This window comes from Dromiciops gliroides, chromosome 1 (genome assembly GCF_019393635.1).
Source record: "Dromiciops gliroides isolate mDroGli1 chromosome 1, mDroGli1.pri, whole genome shotgun sequence".
Classification (NCBI taxonomy): Eukaryota; Metazoa; Chordata; class Mammalia; order Microbiotheria; family Microbiotheriidae; genus Dromiciops; species Dromiciops gliroides.
Genome location: NC_057861.1, coordinates 285,296,939 through 285,318,329, shown reverse-complemented (window position 1 = coordinate 285,318,329; position 21,391 = coordinate 285,296,939). Strand labels below are relative to the sequence as shown.

The window sequence follows — 21,391 nt, the reverse complement described above, 5'->3', positions numbered from 1 at the left end:
CACTAAGGGTTCCCCAGGTGATCAGATAGGAACTCCACCACCCTGGGAATGTTGTAGAGGGCATACCTCTTTATAGCCAACTGTCCCTCTTTGGGGCCTCTGCTAAGGACTGCTCCCTTTCTTCTACAAGGGGTAGGTAGACAATTTCACTCTCTTCCTTTCACCAGAAATCAAGTTACAACAGAGTTCCTTTGGCACTGCCTTGCTGGTACTTATACTAATTCTTACCCTGCTGGGGCTCACATCACTGCCAAGAATAGGCAAGATGGGGGCAGCTAGGTGGAACAGTGGATAAAGCCCTGGATTCAGGAGAACCTGAGTTCAAATCCAGCCTCAAAAACCACTTGACACTTACTAGCTGTGTGACCTTGGGCAAGTCACTTAACCCTCATTGCCCCACAAAAAACAGAAGAAGAAGAATAGGTAAGACACTGCCCTCTTCGCTGCCACTAGGGCCCATGCTTTTATCTGCTGTGACTCATTCCACTGCTTACTGTGCTTAGTACCTAAGCTGCTGCCCACTTCTTTGCCCTTCTTTGCTACCCAGGGCCAAGAAATGGACCCCCATGCTAGGGTCCACTAATGCTACAACTGTACCTCTGTTCTCAGACCAGAATGCTGTACTGAGGAATATCTCCCTGTCACCCCAGAGCTCAGTGCTGTCCCCCTTTTGGGGGTGAGGGAGTGAGGGAAATCTCCCCTTCTAGAGATCTATCCCCCTGTCTCAATACCACAGTGCTGCCTTCCTGTTCTGGGCTCCAGTGCTACCATGTATACCTTTACTTTTCCCCTGCAGTGTGGCCTGAGTGCTGAACCACTGTACTTCTCTCTCCTAGCAGTCCCAAAAGGATAGTTTTATGGAGGATCTAAGCCAACCACAACTGGTGGATTTGGAGATCATTATCACCCCCAAATACAAAAGTTTCAGAGAACAATTTATAACCTTTATCATCTTTACAATCCAGTTCTTAAGGGTACTGAGTACATTCACATCCATCTTCTAATTGTTACTCATACACAATTTGGCATCTCAAATCCTTGGGTCACTGGGGGGCCTTAGTGTATGGCCAGAATGACCAACAGAAGCAACATGACCACAGGGTGCAGGGCTTCTTTGTCAGGGTCTTTGCCCACCTGGGGTTTCTCTTCTTCCTCTAAATTGATCTTCCTCAACTTTCACTGTCATTCTAATCTAATCCTTTTAACTAATGCCAAATGTCACTGGCCAAACCAGACTCAGGCTAATCTGATAGTTTAACTCAAGACTGGAATAGAATGAGAAATTCATAGACTGTCTAGCAGTTAGGGAAAGGGGTTTACCTAATCATGGCATGGAAAAGATATTAAGTGATGATACAAAGTTGATTCGGTTGAGTGTAGCTTCTATACCACTACAGTGGCTATGTTACAATGATTTCAAGCCTGAAGGAGAACCTCCTAACTTCTTGTGTTCTCTGTTTTGTACTTAGGTTGCCAAGAAGCTATGTGAGTAGTCATGTCTTATGCCATTTAATTCTCAAGAAAGTTAGACCTATAGACCAATTACTGTTTAAGAAAGTTAAGGAAAACCTAGCCTACCCTAAGTGGGGTTGGTCCTTAGAAAAAGCTCACCCTGCAGGGCCTTAGGAAGAATTAATATAGCCTCTATGGCAGGGACCCTGGTAGTTATTGATCCTACCATATTTGTTTTCCCATAGGCTTTCAAATCATATAATATATTGATAAAATTTTGAATAGTATTATTAAATAGCTCTGCAAAAAACAACTGGCCTCTGGGCAAATAATGAAAAAATTAGAATAATTTTTATTTTGCCAATTTTTTACATATTAGGAGGTAGACAGTAAAACATTTTTGTTTGCTGCTGTATTTTAGGTTTTGCTTGAAAGGCCCCTTTATCCTATGTTGCTCATTTTAGCTAATAATATTTTCATATTGACATCAGTCTGTGGTTGACTGTTCCTTAAATTTAATGTGGTTATCTGAGGCATTTCTATATAGATCATTTATCTTGGACATTTCTCTGTGGTGGAACAGAATAAACAAATGTTCTTCCGTAGGACTTCTTACCTTCTGAGTTCACTTCCAGGGAGGGACTGGGTAATGAATTGAGTGATATTCTGACTCAATAGCTGAAACTATGACAAGTGGCAGAGGGAGTCATGTAATATTGCTTACATATGCATGAGAGGAAGCACACTAATGCTTCTGGAACTGGGCTGCCAGAAGGTTAGCATCTCCCAAATCATCTAAACACAGGGTTTACTGTGTATTGACACAAAGGCTTCTCATTACATATAAAGCTAAAGAAAAATACTTTCCCTTATTTCTTTAAAAAATGTTTTGTGGGGCAATGAGGGTTAAGTGACTTGCCCAGGGTCACACAGCTAGTAAGTGTCAAGTGTCTGAGGCCGGATTTGAACTCAGGTCCTTTATCCACTGTGCTACTTAACTTCCCCTCCCTTATTTCTTAATCAACATTTAAGTGCCTAGAATGTGCCAGGCACTGTATTATGTTCTGGGGATACAAAAAGAGGCAAAAAAAAATTAATCCCTGTCCTCAAAGAGCTTATAATCTAAGAGGAGAGACAACGTACAAACAGAATTCTACAAAACTAGCTATATACAGGATAAATAGGAAATCATTAAGAGGGGTTAGGTAAGACTGTGGAAGGCAGCATGTCATCTGGGACTTAATGGAAGGTAGGGAGTTCAGAAATTGGAATTGAGAGAAAGCATTTCAGAAATGGGGGGTGGCTAGAGAAAATGCCAAGGGCTGAGAAATGGGGTGTCTTGTTCATGCAACAGCCAGAAGGCCAGTATCACTGGATCAGAGAATATGTTTTGGGGAGTAAGGTATAAGAAGACTGGGAAGGTGGGAGGAGGCTGGGTTATAAAGGGTTTTGAACGCCAAGTTTTCTTTTGTATTTGCTCCTGGAGTCAATAAACTGGAGTTTATGGAGTAGGGGGATGAGATGACCAGACCTGCATTTTAGGAAAGCTATTTTAGTGGCTGAATGGAAAATGGATTGGAGTGAGGAGGGACTTCAGGCAGGCAGACACACCAATACGCTACTGCAGTAATCTAGGCATGAGGTGATAAGGACCTGCAGTAGAGTGGTGTCAATGTTAGAGGAGAGAAGGGGGTGTAGCTTAAACATAGAGTGTGAGAGAGTGAGGAATCCAAGGTTACTCCTAGGTTGCAAGCCTGAGGGACTGAGAGGATGGTACTGCCCTCTACAGTAATAGGTAGGGAGGGTTGGAGGGGGGTGTGTGTGAAATAATGAGTTCCCTTTTGGACCTATTGAGTTTAAGATGTTTATTGGACATGCAGTTTGAGATGTCCGAAAGGCAGTTGGAGATGCAAGATTGGAGGTCAGCAGAGAAATTGGGGCAGGAAAGGTTTGAGAATTATCAGCATAGTGTTGGCAATTAAATCCCTAGGAGCTAATGAGATCACCAAGCAAAAAAGTCTAGAGGGAGAAAAGGAGGGAGTTCAGGGAAGAACCCTGCGAGACACCTATGGCTAGTGGTTATGTTAGAGGAAGATCCAGCAAAGGAGACAGAGAAGGAACAATCAAATAGGTAGAAAGAAAACCAGGAGAGAGCGGTGTCCTGAAAACCTAAAGAGAAGAGAGAGCAGTCAACAATATCAAAGACTGTAGAGAATGAGAATTAAGAAAAGGCCATTGGATTTGGCCTTTACTTAGAGATCATTAGTAACTCTTGAGAGAGCAGTTTCAGAGGAATGATAAGCAGGATTGTGAGGGGTTATAAAGAGACTGAGAGGAGAGAAAGTAGAGGCACCTACTGTAGATGACCCTTTTGAGAAATATAGCTACAAAGGGCAGAAGAGATAAAGGATGATAGTTAGGGATAGAAGAATTAAGTGAGTTTTTTCAAGATAGAGGAGATATGGGCATGTTTGTAGGCAGTAGGAAGTACGTCAGCAGACAGTAGGCCACAAAAGCATAAAGTATCAGAGGTAGGATTTGAACATAGGTCTTCCCAACTCCAATTCCAACACTAAGGGGAAAGGACATTAATGAATATAAGTGAAATAATGGAGATGACAAAAGACTGGATGGAATGGAATCACTTGAGTAGAGGAGGTTAACAGTAGAGTAAAGCTGGGGGCAGCTAGGTGGCACAGTGAATAGAGCACTGGCCCTGGAGTCAGGAGTACCTGAGTTCAAATCCGACTTCAGACACTTAACACTTACTAGCTGTGTGACCCTGGGCAAGTCACTTAACCCCAATTGCCTCACTAAAAAACAAAACAAAACAAGAGTAAAGCTGGGGGCAGCTAGGTGGTGCAGTAGATAAAGCACCAGCCCTGGATTCAGGAGGACCTGAGTTCAAATCCGACCTCAGACACTTGACACTTACTAGCTGTGTGACCCTGGGCAAGTCACTTAACCCTCCTTGCCCTGTCCCCCCCCCCCAAAAAAAGAAGAGTAAAGCCACTTTATCATGTAAAACAAGGGTGAAAGAGGAGAAAGTAGAAGGCACCTGAGTGATAGATGAGGAAGAAGGAGTTCATCATGGATGGCCTCATTTTTTTTTTCTATAAAATAGGCTGTGTTCTCAGCTGAGAAAGTGGGGGGAGGAGATCCATGGGAGGTTTAAAGAGGGATGAAAATGTTTGGAAGAGCTATTGTGGAGAGTGGGGTTGTATGTTGATTAGGGAGGTATAGTAAGATTGCCTAGCAGCAGTGAGGGCCCAGTTGAGGTTATGTAACTTAAATTTGCAGTGGCCTCAGTCAGAGTAGTTACATGATTTTCTCCACCTTTCTTCAGCAGCACATGTGTAGATGTAAAGGCAATAAATGGTGGGAGTGACCTAAGGCTAAGGCTTGGCCAGGCATAATTGGTGATATGATAAGGGAGTTAGGGATTCCAGAGAGGACAGTGTAGAGTTGAATTGGTTTACCAAGAAGTCTAGAAAGGGAGAAGAGGAGCATGTAATGCAGGGAAGATGACCTGGGAGAGAATTGAGGGATCAAAGGATTAGAAGTCCTTGTACAAATAAAGAGTAGGATAGTGGAAGGGAAAACAGAGGGAGAGGGAAAAGCCAATAGATTATGGTCAGATAAGAGGATTTCAGAATTACTGAACATGGAGGTGGTACATTTGTGGGTATTTGTGGGTACAAGATCAAGGGTATGACCATCTTTGTATGTAACTGAGGTGGAGTGAAGGAGTAGTTCATGGGATGTGAGTAGGTTGAGGGGCTGAGTGTTTAGGGAATCTAAAGGAGAATCAGTGTTGCAGTCCCCTAGTACGGGAAGTCAGAGAGGAGAAAAAAATTCTAAGCCAGGTATCAAACTCATTGAGGGAAGAGAATGACCCTGGAGTCTTTAGACCAGGGCTTCATAAACTTTTTCCACTTGCAACCCCTTTTTATCAGAGAAATTTTTATGTGACCCTGGGTATATAGGTATATACAATAGGTATACATAACCTTTTACTGTTGCCAAGTTTTTTGTGACCCCCACATGCAGTTATACAACCCACAATTTAAGAAGCTAGGCTGTACACAACAGCTGCCAAGATTTTGATTGAGTGGTAGATATGAGTAGCATATGAATAGCATTCTCCCAGAGGAAGAGAAATTACTGAGTGATGGAAATGGTTGCTTTGGGGCAACTAGAAAATTCTTGGCCTGGCCCCTAGCAGCCTTTCCTCTGGGAAGATGCTGTACCTTTTCACATCTGTGGTCTGAAGAGTAAGCCTTAAGGTATACTATGCACCACACTCACTGAATCTTGTGACTTCTTGGAAATGCTGAGTATCTACAAACCAAATAGTGGTGATTATATTCTGTGGGCATCTTCAAATTACTAGAACAATATTTTTTTCACAAGTCTGTAGGTAGTCTGTAATCCTTTTAAATGAGACAAGGAATTCTAGCTTCTTTTTGCCTAACCTTCTCCATTTAATAATATTAACAATATTCATGTTGCCCTTTAATATTTGCAAAGCACTTTTATATGCATTATCTCATTTAAGCTAGAGAACAACCCTGTGAGGTGGGTAACAGAGGTATCCTATTTATAGTCGAGGAAATCAAGGTCCGAGGTTAAATGACTTATTCACGGCCACAAAAGCATAAAGTATCAAAGGTAGGATTTGAACCTAGGTCCTCCCAACTCCAAATCCAACACTAAGGGGAAAGGACATTATTTTCTCCCTCTCTAGAGGAATTGGCAGAAGAAAGAAACAAGATTCCTGAAGGTTGTTAGGGAACTGAAAGGGTATTCTATTTTATTCAGGAAATGTTAAACCATCTTCATAACATTTTAGCCAATTAGAAATAAAGACCTCATTGATAGATATGAGATAGATACAAAAAAGACCTTCTAGATAATAATTGTTTCCTTGGCTATAAATTGTCTGTAGGTTGTAGTAATTAAGAACATTTAGAATTTGTAGGTACATTTAAATTGCATAAACATATGTTAGTGGAGGAGGGACTATATACAAATCCAGATAATATGTTCGTAGTGCTGAATGAAAGACAGTGCTGCCTTTACAACCTGCTGGCAGCCCTGCATAAAATTCCTTAAGTGATGACAGCCAGTTTGACAGTGCATGAGAGAAATAAAATATAAGGGGAAAAAATTCACAAAATTTTGCAGGAGCTGAAATACTTAGCATATTTTCTGAGATCTGGACTTGATTGTGTATATACAATTAGAGATTAAAGACTTGATATGAAATTAGAACAGGTGCCATTGGTTTATTGGGTTGAGTCAGGTCATGGTATCTAAAAATTTCATAATCATTCTATGCCAGGTCTTCAATGAATAGAATGCCTTACTTCCAGAGCTTGCTTCCATTCCAGTTTAATACAACAAACATTTATTTAGCACCTGCTTTGTACGAGGCACTCTACCAGATACTGGGGATGCAAAGATAATTTTCAAAAAACAATCCCTGTCTTCAGGGATCTTACAAAACAACATATAAACAGATCTGTACAGTCATGATCATTTAAGAAGGGAGAGAGAGAGCTGACAACTAAGAGGATCAGAAAGGGATTCCCATAGGAAGCATGTGAGCTTAGACTTGAAGGAAGGTAGGGATTCTAAGAGAGAATAAGAAAGTTCATTCCAACCATGGGAGAAAGCCTATGCTACTTTTTTACCTCCATCTCACAGAATCCCTTTTCTTTCAAGCTGCATCTCAGGTACTACCTTCTACACAAAACCTGAACTAATGCCCCTGACCCAGCTGTGAGTAACCTCCTTCCTAACTACAGTGTCTTCATTCTATATTTATACTGTATGTAGTTATATATGTATATACTGCCTTCTTCCCACCGATAGAATGTTCTTTTTTTTAAATTTTTATACCACAGTAGAGTGCCTGGAACATAGTAGGCATTTTTAAAATGCTTGTTGATTGATTGGTTGATGGAGAAAGAAGACAATGCCAAGGAATAGCAAGTAGGCCATTTTAGCTGTAATAGTGTATGAAGGAAAATAACATGAAATATACCTACAAAGATAAGATGGAGCCAGTTTCTAAAGGACTTTACTTGCCAAGGTAAAGAGTTTGTATCTTAGGGGTTGTAGTCAAGATCGCAGAGTGAGAGAGAACATTTTTTTCCCTTAGCTCCTCTACAACAACCTGGAAAGCTGACAAAACTGAATTCTGATCAGGAAAGCCAAGGAAAAGTCACAGTGAGCCATTTTTCCAACCCAGGGCACCTTAGGAAGATAAAGAGGTATAGACACTGGGTGGTAGCCAGGAGCCTAGCTCTGCAGCAGCACAGCAACAATAAGGATGGTGATGGGCCTAAACATCTAGGCAGAAAGAGATCCCAGGAGACACCTATATCAGTACTGGGAGCAGGGATGGATGCCATCTGGCAGCCCATTACTCAGTTCCAAGTCACAGTTCTAGGGAAGAGAAGAGTAATTATGAGGGGAAAGGGGCCCTTCCTGTATATGGAGCAGGGAACAAGTTCCAAAAACAGGTGTGTGGCTCTGAGCCCAAGAACAGAGTGGGGGCTCAGCTCTAGCCTTTAGCTGTTCATCTAAGCCTACAGTGGAATAAACCAGAACTACAAGGAAGCCAACAGTTCAGTCTCTGTGCACATGCAGAACCTCACATCAGGCTAATTGTGACTGAGTCCAGCAATAGTCTATGGAAACTCAATCACTTACAAGCCAACAGACTCAAACTGAGTCTGGAATTTGCAGAGCATAGAGCAGGACTGCAGTGAACAGACTTCTTCCTAGACCACTTTGGAAGCACTGAAAACTTACAAGTGTACCCACTGAGCTATGAAAGCAGTAGAAGCACATAAAAAGAAGCTCAGGTTAGACATTACGTCCCCCCTCCCTCAGAGGTGAGCATAGGCCAATACTAATATAACATCCAAAGTCAAGTACACTGGGAAAATGAGCACACACAAAAAAGAACCTGACCACAAAAAGCTACTATGGTGATGATGAAGCTCAAGACACATACACAGAAGACAATTACTTGAAAACATATATAAGCAAAGTCTCAAAGGAAAAAAAATTCATATTGGACACAATCCCAACAAGAATTCCTAGAAGTTAAATAAAGAGATTTTTTTTAAAACAGCAAAAAAAAAAAGATTTTAAAAATTTTAAGAGTTTTTGTAATTTAAAAAAGATATTAAAATTAAATAGGAGTCTTTATCTTTCTTAGAGGCAACAGAGAGTACTTGAACATTCTTGAGTGGGAAAATATATAGACAGACCTGTACTTCAGGAAAATTATTTTGTCAGCTCTGTGGAAGATGAATTAGAGATGAGAGAGACTAGAAGTAGGATTTCCAATTATGACTTTTGCAGTAGGATAGATAAGAGGTATTGAAGCCCTGAATTAAGGCCATGTAAGTACAAAGAATGGGGAAATGAGAGGTATGTTGTAGAGATAAAACTGACAAATTTTAGGAAACTAATTGAATATAGGAGGTAATTAAGCAGAGCAAAAATTAGGGATGACTCCAAGGTTGTGAAACTGGGTGACTGGAAAGATGATGGTTAGAATAGAATAGAAACGAGGCAGCTACATGGAGCAGTGGATAGAGCATCAGCCCTGGATTCAGGACGTCCTGAGTTCAAATCCAGCCTCAGACACTTGACACTTACTAGCTGTGTGACCCTGGGCAAGTCACTTAACTCCAACTGCCTCACCCAAAAAAAAAAAATACGATAGAAACAGAGAATTAGAAGGAGATGTGGCTCCAGGGGAAAAGATGATTAGTTCTATTTTGAATGTGTTATTATAAATGTTTATTGGATACATATTGGATATATGAAGGAAGTTCCAAACCTGGTGGTCATTCAGGAGAGATATCAATACTGGATACATAAGTCTGGGAGCCATTTGCCTAGGAATAGCAAGGGAAAGGGGTGAGACCCATTATTCCATTGGAAGAGGAAACTCTGAGGTGAGAAAATTCCCTCTACACTGCAATGTACTTATTACTTACTGGCTTTAAAACAAACACAAAGCAGTAAAATTAAAAAAAACAAATTAATATCTTATAAACCTTGTAGAAGATCATTTTCAGTACAGTTAAAAAATTCAAAGCATTCAGTTATTAGCCTAAAACACAGAATTTAAGTGACTTCCCCAATATCACACAGCCAGTATGTATCAGAAGCAGAAATTGAACCCAGTTCTCCCTGGCTTTAAGACCAGTTCTTTATATCATACCATCTCTATGTAATATATGTATACTAAAGATATATAATCTGTGATATTATATATACATATATAAATACCTAATATTTGTATTAGGGAAGCAGAATGGTATAATGGAAAGAACTCTGGATTGGAGACTTGGTTCAAAATCATATTTCCAATGCTTATTGCATGGCCATGGGAAAGTAATTTCAAACTCTCTGAACTCATGTCTTCTTCTGTAAAATGGGAATAATGATGCCCTCACAGGTAAAAATATTTCACAAGATTGTTGTGAGGAACAAATAAAATAATATTATATGAAGTGCTTTGTAAGCTGTAAAGCCCTATGTAATATTAGCTATGATATCTATAGTTTTTCTTTAATCTGTAGTTTTCTACCTGTGTACCAAGGAACTCAGAAGATAAATTCAGACTAGATATATAGATTTGGGGATTTTTTGTATAAGGATGATACTTCATCATCATGGTAGTTGGTTAGATAACCAAGAGGGAATACAGAGAAACTAGAAAAGAGTCCAAGGAAAGCCTTAGTAGGGAGGATACAACTAGAGTAGAGAATGGGACATAGATGATGCTCCAAAGAAGCAAATGGAAGAGTGACCAGGCAGGGAGACGGAGAACCAGGAGAGATGGGTGTCATGAAAGCCCAAGTAGGAGATAGTATCTAAGAAGAGAAAGTGTTCAATGGGTGTCAGATGTTCCATATGGGTCAAAAAGAATGGTACTTAAGAAAAGATCATTGGATTCAGTAATTTAGAAATAACTGGGAGCCTTGGAGAGATCAATTTCAGTTGAATGGTGAGATTGCAAGGGGTCAAGGTGAATGGGAGGTGAGGAAGTGAAAGTGATAAATGAAAAAGAACTTTTTCTAGGAATTTGGTTATGAAAGAGAGAAGAGTGATAGGGCAGTAGCGTAAGGGGTTTGTAGGTCATTTGAAGATTTTTTTAAGAATGTGGGAGATCTGGCCATGTAGGCATCAGGGAATTGGAGAGTAGAAGCAGCATGAGAGATAATCAAAGGGCCAAGCTCTCAGAGAAAACTAGAGGGAATGAGATTAAGGGCGCGGATGAAATGGAGGACAGGGGTTGATAAGAAGGCCCACTTCTTTAAAAAAGACTAGAACAAAAGAAGAAAAAATGGGAAATGATGTCAAGGGATTCTGAGGTGTTTAGTATGAGAGAAGAGTAAGTTCATGGCAGATGGCCCCTCTCTAGAAAGGAATAGTACATAAGACTTGAGGAAAGAAGAAAAGTTTTGTAATAGCCACTTTGGGAAAGTATGGTAATTGATTAGGGAAAAATAAAAGGATTTCTGTGTAGCAGTGATGGCCACAAAATTTAGTGGACCAAGTTGACTTAGCTATGTGACTTCCTTGAGTATCATTTGAGTAGGAGTTGAGAAGGTGTACGGTAAGAGTAACCCAGGGTTGAGGTGTGAGTGATTGGACATGGGGCAAGGTATTTGAGAGAAGAGGACAATATATAACTGAATTGATTAACCACAGGGCCAAAGTTGTGAAGAAAAGTAATCAAGGCCAGAATAGGGATGGTGGACTAGAAGAGAGAGGGATGGATTTACTGGAGGTTGAAATAAAGATCAAGGATTGGTTTAGGAAGAGAGTGAGACAAGAGAGATGGGAGATTGTGGTTAAAATTTCAGTGTTTTCAATGTTAGAGGTGATGCCAAGGGTACGATTAAGGATATAACCATCTCTTTGTATGGCTGAGTTAGAGTGAAGGTACAGCTCTTGGGAATTGAAGAGGCTTATGAAGTAGGAATCGAGGATGTTTGAGGAGATGTGGTATGGTTTTCTTGGGCTCACCAAACCTAAGTGGCTCTTTTGTGTCCCAGTAAGAGAACTGCTGCTTCTTTGCAAGATGCAGAACCAACAGTTTAAATCAGCTAACTTTAGCACTAATGTCCTAGTCTCCTCAGTGTCCAAATTTCCCCAGTCTTCTAGTGACACTGAAGCACCTGATCACAAGCTCCCTGTTGGAGTCTCTTGCAATATTGCCACGAAGTGTAAGAGCTCCAGCCATCAAGGCTCCGATGGCTGTGTAGGTTGTCCACATTGCTGAACTGGGGGATGCTGCCCATTTCTATCCAAAGAAGCTTGGTTAGAGGCACATCTTGAGAACAATGGAATTGCTATATCATGGCCCAGGTGGACAGATGCAGCCCTGCTTCTGCAGTAACACCCAGGGCCCCTTTCCCTGATTTTTAATTATTGGTCAACCATAGTCACCAACATGCTTTATGAAATCCCCAGTTGGACAAGGAGTTGAGGTGGAGAGGAATACTGAACTCCTTGGAAAAAAAGAACACCTCTGTTCTTTGTAACTAATATAAGGGCAGGGAGATATAACTGGATAGAGTGAACCCCAAAAGAGTAGAGGTTGCTGACTGATAATGGCTGGAGGGTCTGAAAGTGGCAATGAGGAACAAAGAAACTGCACATTCCTTTGAGAGATGAGAAGATGGAGGAGAAGAGGGTGGTCCCCAGTGACAAAGGCTAAAGAATGGTGAAGAAGAGTGAGGACCGAAAAAGACCATTAGAAGCGGCATTTCAGAGGTCCTTGATAATGTTGGAAATAGCTATTTTGTTTGAATAACGAGGTCAGAAGCCAGACCACAGAATATTAAGAAGAGAGTGAGGGGCAGCTAGATGGCACAGTGGATAGAGCACCGGCCCTGGAGTCAGGAGTACCTGAGTTCAAATCCGGCTTCAGACACTTAACACTTAACTAGCTGTGTGACCCTGGGCAAGTCACTTAACCCCCATTGCCTCACTAAAAAAATTTAAAAAAAAAAAAAAGAAGAGAGTGAAAGGAAAGGAAATGAAGGGATGGGTTGTAGGCAGACTTCTCAAGGAAGTTAGTCATAAAAGGGAGAAAAGATATCGTACAATAGCTCTCAGGGATAGATAGATCACATGACAGTCTGTTTAGGATGGGGAAGATACAAGCATATTTGTAGGCAGTAGAAACACTGCCAGTAGATAAGGAGAGACTCAACAGTAGCAACAGTAGGGATGATAAAGGAGGCAGTCTGCTGGAGAAGATGGGAGGGATAGGGTCTTCTGTAGAGGGTTAATCTTGGCAAGGAGGAAGCCACATTTACCTGTGAGACAGGAGTGAAGGAGAGATGGTGGCAGAAGGCACCAGGGTGATATAAGATAAGGGAGAAGAGGGAGCCTTTAGCAAATGGCCTCCATTTTTTTCAGGGAAATGTGGGACAATGTTGTCAGCCGAGAAGGGGAAGGGTAGCTGTGGTGAGTGGGGTAGTGACTTGATTAGGAAGTTGTATAAGGATTGCTTTGCCATAGTGAGGGCCCAGTTGAAATTATGTAACATAAATTCATGATGGAGCCAGTTTGGTAATTTTCTCCAGCTTTGTCCAGCAACAGATGGAGGAAGTGATCCAAGGCAGAGGCTTGGCCAGGCTAGGTCTTCAATAGGATCATGGGGCAAGGGACTCAGGAAAAGAGGACAGTGTAGATTTGAACTGGTTCACCAAGGACTCAAGTTGGAGAGGAAGAGAGAGAGTGTAGCCACTGCAAGTGTTGTGGCCTGAAAAATAACTGAGGGGCAGAGGAATTAGAGGTCATGGTGAGGACAAAGAACAGGGTTTGGAGACCCTAAATGGAAGGAGAGGTAAAATGACAAGAGAGTGTGATCAAATAAAAAGATTTTAGAGTTCCTAAATGTGGAAGTGGGACGCCCGTGGGTGATGACAGGCTCAAGGGTATGGCCAGCACTGGGTTTAGCAGAGGTGGGGCCAAGGAGGAGATCAGGTGAAGGAGGTTAGGCTATTCAAGGGAGTAACAATATATTTATTGAAGTACCCTTGTTTGAGGGTGAGTTGGGAGGAGAGAATGACTGGGAACTATAAGGAACTATATAGGAACTGTGAGAGGTAGCTTATGAGCCAAGCTTTAAAGGAAACTAGAATTCTACCAGATGGGGTTGAAATGAAGAAGGGATGTATTCCAAGCATGGTGGTCAGTGTCTGTAAAATCCAAAGGCAGGAAATGGAGTCTCACCTACAAGGAACCACAAGCATGCCAGTTTGGCTGGAATGTAGGGTGCAGGAAGAAGAATGTGCAGTAAGCCCCAAAAGGTAAGCTAGGGCATGATAGTAAAGGGCTTTAATGACTGAAGTGAAAGGCTTGTGGCTTATCCTAGATATAAGAGGGAGCCACTGGAGCTTCTTGAGGAGAGGAATGACATGATCACAGCTGTCCTTTAGGGACATCAATTTGACAGCTATGATAACAGCATCAGAGAGAAAAAAAAATTCTGGAGGCATGACCAATTAGAAGGCTATCGCAATAGTCCTGGTGAAAAGTAATGAGGGCCTGAGCCAGGGAAGTAAAAGTATCGATGTGAGACATTGTCAAGATAGAACCCGTAAGACTTGGCAATGGAATGGGTGTGAGGGGAGAAGAGAGAAGGAAGATGACACTAAAATTGTGGGCCTGTATAACTAGAAAGATGGTTGTGATCATTGTTATGTTTGAAAGCTGTTGTTTGATCTTGTAGTTACAAATGACAGGACTCAATCATGGAGTCACTTAGAGTAAGTCATCCTAATACAGACAACCTGCGCTTTTCCACTATCCCGACTCATTCTGACCCTATGTTAAACATGTAAACTATCATGGCTCTTGACTGGACCAGCAGCTGTGCACCAGCACCCATTTCTGGGATCCCTAATTATGGATTTGGACCCTCAACCAATTTCTGATCCCAATTAGGAAACTCTCCCTGCCCCCAAGCCTGGGGAATCTCCCTAACATGCATGCATCTGATTTGAAATGCTCCTTCCCCTATTTGACATTGCTTATCTGCTCTTGACCAAGTCCATCTTTCAGGTATAAAACTTCCCTGCTCAGACCCCTCTCTGAGTGTGTGCTGCCACCAAGATCTTGCCTCTGTACACATCTTCCCACCCATGAGTGCCTCTGGCCCTACAGGTGGCTAACCATCCTGTCACTGTTGCCATACAGTGTGTGTGCTTCCATTGGTGCCTGCTTGCTCTACCACACAGTAATGAAGCTCGTGCTTGTGCTAGCTTCCCAAGCACCAGTTTTCTATAAATCCTCAAATCTAGATCTTTATTCCATGAGGCAACTAGAGCAATGGGGGAACCCTGACAGAAAGAGGGAAATTAAGAAAAAGAAAAATTGGTCAGTGGAAGGAGGTGGGGGTAAATAGGGAAGATAATGAGCTTTGTTTTGGACATGTTGTGTTTGAGATGCCTGTTGTGCACATGAAGCTGGTGAGAGCTAAGTTAAGGAGAGATGGGAATAAGGATCTGGGAATCATCTACAAAGAGGAAAGAAATGACTCCATGATAGGTGATGATGAGGTCACCAAAAGAGAGGGTATAGATAGAGAAGAAGACCCAAGGTAGAGCTCTGGTGTGCACCCCCAAACAGGAAGGAGGACAAGAATGATGATCCAGGGGCAGCTAGGTGGCGCAGTGGATAGAGCATGGGCCCTGGAGTCAGGAGTACCTGAGTTCAAGTCCGGCCTCAAACACTTAACACTTACTGACTGTGTGACCCTGGGCAAGTCACTTAACCCCAGTTGCCTCACTAAAAAAAAAAAAAAAAGAATGATGATCCAGCCCAAGAAACTAGGAAGGAATCGACCATACAGGTAGGTGGAGAACCAGGAGGGAAACCCCAGGGAGGAGGTAGTCAGCAGGTCCAAATGCTACAGAGACATCAAGACATTGGAAGACTGAGAAAAGGCCATTAAGTTGCTCTACTACCATGTCACTGATAATCCTAACGAGATCAAATTCAGTTTAGTAATGAGGTCAAACACCAAACTACAAGGGGTTTGGAAGTGAGTATAAAGTGGAGGCAACTATCTAGTACAGACAATTTTTTAGGAGTTTGTAAAAGTGAGGAGAGATGTAGGACAAGAGCTTGAGGGCATGCTAGGATCAGGTAAAATGTTTTAAGGATGGGGAGATCTGAGCATGTTTGTAGACCGCAGAGAAAGAACCAGTGAATAAGGAAAGTTTAAAAATTAGGGTGATCTAATAGGCAAGCTTCTGGAGGAGATAGGAAGGGATGGAATCAAGGGCACAAGAAGAGGCTTCAAGTCAAGAAAGAAGGAGAAATTTGTCGTTGTTCAGTTATTTTAGCCACGTCCAATTCTCCAGGACCCCATTTCTGGTTTTCTTGACAAATATACCGGAGTGGTTTGCCATTTCCTTCTTCAGCACATTTTATGGATGAAGAACCTGAAGCAAACAAGGTTAAATGACTTGCTCAAGGTCACACAGTTAGTAAGTGTCTGAGGCTGGAATCGAACTCAGGTCCTTCTGAGTCCAGGCCCTGGTACTCTATCCACTGTGCCACCTAGCTGCCCCTGAAGAAGAAATACAGGTAAATAAATTAAAAGGAGGTTCATAAAATTCAGTCACCTGAAGAAAAAAAATTACAGAAATGTTGCTAAAGACTATTTGTATCAGCTATTGTTTAAAGTCTACCTGGAGACATATAACTTACCAGAATGTGGAGCAGTGGATTTCTCTCTGATAAAAACAATCCTGACTGCTCACATCTATTCTGAACTTTACAGAAAGTTTCTAATCAAGCTTTAAAAAAAAAGAAAAGTTGGGGGTGGGGGTAGACTTGAATTCTTACTCAGAGAAATAACCGTTTGGAAAGTGCACAAGAGTGTCAACAAGTTATGTAGATCTTATCATTATTGCATTTTTGGTGCCTCCCAGATATCCAGCCTAGACTCCACCATCCTGTCAACACCCTTCACCAACCCACGCATCATAAAGTATATCAACACCTCAGAAATATCTAGCCCTTGTGGAAGGTTGTGCCTCCCAAAAACTCTTGGATGAGCTCACAGATTTCTTCTCCCTTCTACAACACTATTTACTCCATCCAGCCACTATCTGTTTTTGTAGTTCCCTTGCTAATAATAGTGATCTGACTGCCCCTAGAATGAGGGAAAGGAGGAGCTGCTGCTATGAATGCTGTCCAAAGAAAAGGCTAAAAGAAAGAGAATGTTAGGGCGCAGCCTTCACTAACAAACATTAGCCCAACTTATATCTTAGTATAATTCTTCCTCAAGTTAGTTATCTCTTCATTTGTGATAAAAGCTCTAACGGGGTTTGCACACATGCTAGGGAATCACCTATATTGTGTATAAATCTTCTGGGTCCTAGACCCTTTGCCCCAAGGAGAATCCTCACTGCTCTAATGCTATATCTGTTGTGTCTCACCAATTCATAGATTGTGCTGTAAAAAGCAAGTATGGCACACTCTCCTTTCAGCCTCCCAGATTACAGGGTGTCCCAAAAGTATTAGTGCCAGCTATAAGCTATGAAAGTGCTAAGATTTGGGAAACAACCAAAGTGTCTTTGCTCTGTGGAATATCGTATGTATTTTCAGATGTGGTGGATATGTTAGCTGGTCTTTGCCAAACTGCTCTTTTTACCTTTCTTTTTAAAACTTTTTTAAAAGGGAACTATAGTGGAGGGAGGAAGCAAAGATTCACAGTGTGATATAAAAACAGAAGGCTTCAAGTATATATACTTTCCCACATATTACTTGTGTGTATGTATAGCCATATATGTATTTAAGTTGGCAAAGGGTTTTCAGAATGACAAAAGGTGGTTGGTTTAATATGCTGCTGCTGCTTTTATTTAGTTACATCCACAATGTTATTCCTGTTGTATTAAAAATAATGAATTTTTCACAATGTTCTTCTTTTTTAGGCTGCTTTAAATGCCTTGAAACAGTTTTCAGAGCAAGGTCTTGATCCACTGGAAGGGGCAATGAAGATTGAAAATGGATCATTTGAACAGTAGGTACCATCTCTGTCGTTTTGCTGGTCTTTTCAGTTATGGTTTTGCAAGGTGTATCCTGCATGCGTGTGATCCACTAGAAACAGTAGACTATAAACTTCTTGGGGCAGCTAGGTGGCGCAGTGGATAGAGCACCAGCCCTGGAGTCAGGAGTACCTGAGTTCAAATCCGGCCTCAGACACTTAACACTTACTAGCTGTGTGACCCTGGGCAAGTCACTTAACCCCAATTGCCTCACTAAAAAAAAAAAAAGAATATAAACTTCTTGAGGGCAAGGATTGGTATTTGGCTTGTCATTGTATCCCAAGCCCCTAGCACAATGCTGGGCACATAGTTGCATAGCAAATGTGTACTGAATTAAAGTGCCCCAGGATTCAAAATCATGTTAATAGCTTTTAAAATTACTGTTTATCTAAGATAGATGGATATAACCAAAACAAGTGACAAATTTCCCATTAACAACTTGTGAAATATTTGAGTAGCTGTATTGACATTTATCTCTGGATTTTTATGCCTATGTATTCAATAATTTAATGTAAACTTTGTTAACTCTTGAAAAACATGTAAAAGGTTGGGAAGCAGGGGTTGGGGATTGGGAGTGGAGAGTGGTACAGGGGAAAGACTGCAGGTTTTGAAGTCAGGGATGCTGGATTTGAATCCCAGTGTTATTTGCTGTCCATGGGTGAGTTATTCAACCTCCCTGAGCTCCCCTATCTAATGAGGTGGTGATTTAGTAGTGTCTAGGCCCTCAGCCATGTCTAATCTGTGACTTCATCATAAGCTTCTTGGTCTTCTCAATATTGTTTTTTTCAATAAATATTTTATTTTTATTGATCTTTATTTTTGTGAGTTAGTGTTTGCTCTTAAACTGAAAGCAAATAGAATGATTAGAGGTAAGAATTTCCCCTTCAGCAAACTCTGAGTGGTGTGGATAATAGAGGAATGAGGCAAAGAAGTTGGGAAGAGAGATTTCTCACCTTTGCTAAAGTCTGCTGTCCAAATTTGTCACCTCTCCCCTCCCACACCCAAAGTGTTGCCAAAATGCCACCATTTGTTTTGCTGGTGCTGATTGAAATGAAAACAACTAAATAAATGATTGTTTTCTCTTGGTTCTGCAGTTCACCTCATCTTTTTTTATTTTAATTAGTTGGGTGTTTTATTTTTTTGCTATGCTGTGTTATGTAAGAAATTAAACTTGGAGTCCATAGATAATCGATATTGCCTTAAAAATTTGAAAACAATTGTGCTTGCATAATAGTACTCCATGTTTTAAGCATAATTTCCTGGATTTTTGCTATGAAATACATTGTAAAAGAGAACAACTGTAGGATATTTAAAATATTTTGGAAAATTATACATATAGGATTATATATTATTCTGGTAAACATTCTATGGTTAATGTAGAAACATAAAAAACCAAACAGTATTTGATAAAATGTGCAACATTGATAATAAAATGAGAAAACCTTTGAAAAGCAGAAATGGCATTTTAAGTTTTCTATAGATTGGCAACTATTTATAAGTTAATTTAATCAAAAACATTTCCACATGATCTCATCAGCAGACTATCTGAGCATAAATATTGTTGTTTCACTTTAAAATGTCACTTTTGTGGTGACCTTTGAATCTTATGTGCCATCTGCTAATAAACATGTCTTAAGATGTGCAACCCTGGACCTTAAGCTCTTGTTAATGTATTAATCTTTCAGACAAGCCAAGCATCTGGGAGAGAAAGCAGACAATAAACAGACTAACTCAGGCACCATGGCTCATGACTGCAAGGATTCAAAGGCTGTCGTCTAGAGCTTCCCAGCACCCACGGCTGCCACTGCATCCTTATAAACCTGTCAACACGCAATAGGGTGTATGTGTTCAAGGAAATGAATGACTAATACCATTATTTGAGTCCTATGTGAAGACAACACTATTCTAACACAAGAGATAATATACATAGTACTGTTTATTCAACTGGGGAAAAATAAAACTTTGAGCATTTTCCTTGGAACTTGATATCAAATCATAACTCATTTGCCCAGAGGCAGCCGAAATCGGATCTTGCTACTGGAGCTTAAAATAACAATTAGTGAAAAAGTGTTAGAAAAAAGAGATCAAGTTTAAAATCTATGAATAGTGAAGGATGGATTTGGTTCACTTAGGATGATTTTTTTCATAGTATAGTTTTAAGTTCAACTCTATTCTTTTTTAAAAAATAATGTTTGAATCTTTTTAAATTAACCAATGGCAGTGCTGTGAAAACTGTAGTTGTTGTCTTCATATATAGTCATACAGCTCATCTTTTTATGCAATCACATGTATTCTTCATGCGATATGAATATGTATGACCTTAAGATGCACTACTCAGAGTTGTATGCAAAAAAATCATGACAAGTATTTGCTTCAAACATGAACTGATGTTAGTAAGAATCAGTTATAGTATACTCCAGGTAAAAGCAGTTATGATATTTGAGTTCCATGATTCCATTAGCAATTAATGAGGCGTCTTGCCTCTAAGGGAACATTTTCCCCTTGAGTCCACTCTATGTTGTGTGAAACACATCTTATGCCCATTTTGTGTGTTGTATCAAACCACTGTTTGCATCAACTGAGTGTTTTTAATAACTGAATACTGATCTGCGACTGTAGACAGAATTAAAATAAAAAGATTAATGTTGTAGGAAAGACAAAAAAAATGTTGAAAGGAATGTAAAGATCATTTTGGCCCTGTGAGAACCTGGAGCTGCACCCTGATTCTGTACCCGCATGTTGGGATTCCACGTGTGGCCAAACAGTAAAATCATGTCAGTCTATATGCAAATTGTTATGGTTTTTCTTTCACATTTAAAATATTAACCTAATGAAATAATGAAAAAAATCATCTCCCTGACTAGTCACAATGAAAAGTAATGTAATGAACAACATCCTTGGTGCTTGTGCCACACATGAGCTGCCTTACCTGTGAAGCTTCATAGCTAGCCTCAGTGCCTCCTGCCTGCCTCCCTGATGGCTCATAGGGTCAGTGTCCTTGACCAAGCAGTGTAGTCTTAGCATGCACGCTTTCGCTTTATTGATTTTTAAATCTTATGCAATAAGAAAGCAGTATACAATATAACTGCTGGACCCAGCATGACAATAGGAATACACTTATGTAAGATTTCACAAGCAAAACCACCACAAATCATGATCTGGCTGACTCACACGCGACCAGAGAATAAACAAACAGCAACATAAGGAAATAACTCCAGGGTTATTTTTAATTAGTCCCATGTGGGGAAGTCCAGCAGTATTTGGAGGGTTAGGTACCCTTAGAGGAAATAGGTCTAGTTACAAAAAGGTATGTGCTCATGGAAATAACAAAACGACTATTAAATTGGGGCTTACAAAAAGAGTTTTAAGAGCTGTTCAGCATTTTATAATTCAGGGGTCCCACTTGAATTATCAACCATCAACCATCCTTCCAGAAGCAACACTCTTCCCATTAGCCATTTACCACCTGAGACACAGTTAAGGACTGACAGAGATTGACTTAAGAAAAAAAGATACACTTGTTGTCACTTCCCCCAGAGGTATAGATTATTAACAGTGGGATTCAAGAATAGATTTCATCTTGAATTTACTAAATGTAGTAAACATAGACCAACTTCTTTCTTGCAACAGAGAGCCTGAAACAACACAAACACGATAATTTCTGTAGGAAGGTGATGAGCTCAGAAACAAACAAGATTAATCATTTCTCAGGACTGAAGTATCTAAAGCATTTAGCTCTTTGTCCTGTAGTTTTAGCATCATCAAGGTGCTGACTCACCTCTAGAAAACACCAGAGTGAAGAAGATAGTCTTATTGCAATGGAAAAG

At 40.6% G+C, this 21,391-nt stretch overlaps 1 protein-coding gene across 1 annotated transcript in view; it reads left to right on the top strand.

Annotated features, from left to right (window-relative positions):
- Positions 1-20,349, top strand: part of STAU2 (staufen double-stranded RNA binding protein 2) — a 441,622-nt gene extending 421,273 nt beyond the window's left edge. Inside the window, 2 exon segments of the mRNA XM_043978079.1 lie at positions 17,451-17,539; positions 19,250-20,349. Of these exon segments, the coding sequence (XP_043834014.1) occupies positions 17,451-17,539; positions 19,250-19,343 (183 nt within the window). The 3' untranslated portion in view covers positions 19,344-20,349.
- The last annotated feature ends 1,042 nt before the right edge of the window (positions 20,350-21,391 follow it).